This window comes from Aplysia californica, unplaced genomic scaffold, assembly GCF_000002075.1.
Source record: "Aplysia californica isolate F4 #8 unplaced genomic scaffold, AplCal3.0 scaffold00442, whole genome shotgun sequence".
NCBI classification, from domain to species: domain Eukaryota; kingdom Metazoa; phylum Mollusca; class Gastropoda; order Aplysiida; family Aplysiidae; genus Aplysia; species Aplysia californica.
The window spans coordinates 400,502-402,031 of NW_004797712.1; the positions used below are offsets into that span (position 1 = coordinate 400,502).

Below are 1,530 nucleotides of genomic sequence, written 5' to 3' on the forward strand. Positions count from 1 at the left end.
GTCCTAGGGCCTGCTGGGGTAATAATCATTGCTAAGCACATAGAGTATGTTTGAGAGCATGGATATATGCTCTCTATAACTACAATTATTATTATTATTATTATTATCATAAAGGAACGGTAGAAGAAACCTGCTTCCTAAATGATCTTACCTTTGTCAACATAGGGATAAAACATTAACAATCAACTAATTTGACACATGTGGCATGATAAAGAAGTGAGAGACAACACATACGGCTGATCCAGGTCATGAGCGATGAACTCTGAACTTTTCAACAACAAATAGATGTCACTTGGGCAGGTGCACATGAGGGTCTTGTCAAAAGATATCCAGTTCGCATCCTGAGTAGTAGAGTAAAGATAACTGAGTGAAATACATGTTTACCAACGTACTCAAATATTAACAAATAGGCCTCGACTTGAACCTACCTTAATGGAAACCTCTCTCTGGCGGAAACCTGTCATAACGGAATCTCCTCACTCCCCCCTTGATAAATTTCTCTATAATTACCTCTGTAAGACGGAAACCTAGCGAATTCAGAAAAGGAAAAGAAATTCCTTCCCTTCGAATGCTTCTTACCTGTCTAAGATGGAAAATGCTTTGCCCACTCAGCCCTGATTTGAAACAAAACTATTAAGTTAGGTTCCATCAACTGTAACTTTTACACCATGCCACCAGGCGAGGAAGGGGAGTGGGGTTGGACTTGGGGATCGATGATACCCCATCCATATGAGCCCGCAGTGGTGCAGATGGTCAGGGTGGTGTGGGTGTGAAATCTCACCAGTGCTTGTGAAAGAGCTCAAGTAGCGATCCAACACAGAATCTTTCCGTGGTTGCCAAAGGCCAGAGGTGAGGAATTTAATTATGACAAATGCTTGCCACCGTAATCGTACGGCCATCCAAGAAAAAAGTTCCTCGAATCATTATTACATCCACAGGAGGGGTGGCATTTGCTGACTGTGCTTCTTACATCAATGGGTGGGGTTCAGGGTGGAAACAAAGGAGATGTTAAATCGTTTTTGATTTTAATAGGTCAAACAGTATTCTTTTGAAACGCAAACACTGGTGGCAATGGATAAGTAAGGCTGATGCATACCATGATCAGAGGCTAGAATAGCACTTGGGAGGTGTGAAGATTTGATCGCTGCTTGCTAACCAGAGGGAGACCCCATAATCCCACCGGATGGGCCTCTGGAATCCCCCACCTTCTCCCACTAAATTCCCCTGTCCAAGACGGAAAATGTCTAAGATCGAATTTTTTGGGGGTTCCCTAGCGATTCCATCTTAGACAGGTTCGACTGTATCTAATAAGATACAAGTCTTTTGAAAAACAAACATATCCTTTCAAAATAAAAGAATTTTGCCCACATGGGTAGAGCAAAAGAGAACAAATAAGGATGGATAGAAGGCAGAGATAAAACATTAGAGCAAATATCATGATTCAAGCATTGAAGATTCAAACCAGCTTGTATAACTACTGGAAGAGTAGCAACTTCTGCTAACGAAAAGAGGATCTATCATCAACCCCCC

The 1,530-nt window shown here is 41.8% G+C and overlaps 1 protein-coding gene across 1 annotated transcript in view; it reads right to left on the reverse strand.

Moving 5' to 3' along the window:
* LOC101857350 (cell division cycle protein 123 homolog) overlaps positions 1-1,530 on the reverse strand; it is an 18,345-nt gene that overhangs the window by 9,598 nt on the left and 7,217 nt on the right. Inside the window, exon 6 of the mRNA XM_005104928.3 lies at positions 235-341. Within this exon, the coding sequence (XP_005104985.1) occupies positions 235-341 (107 nt within the window). The remainder of the gene's footprint in view (positions 1-234; positions 342-1,530) is intronic.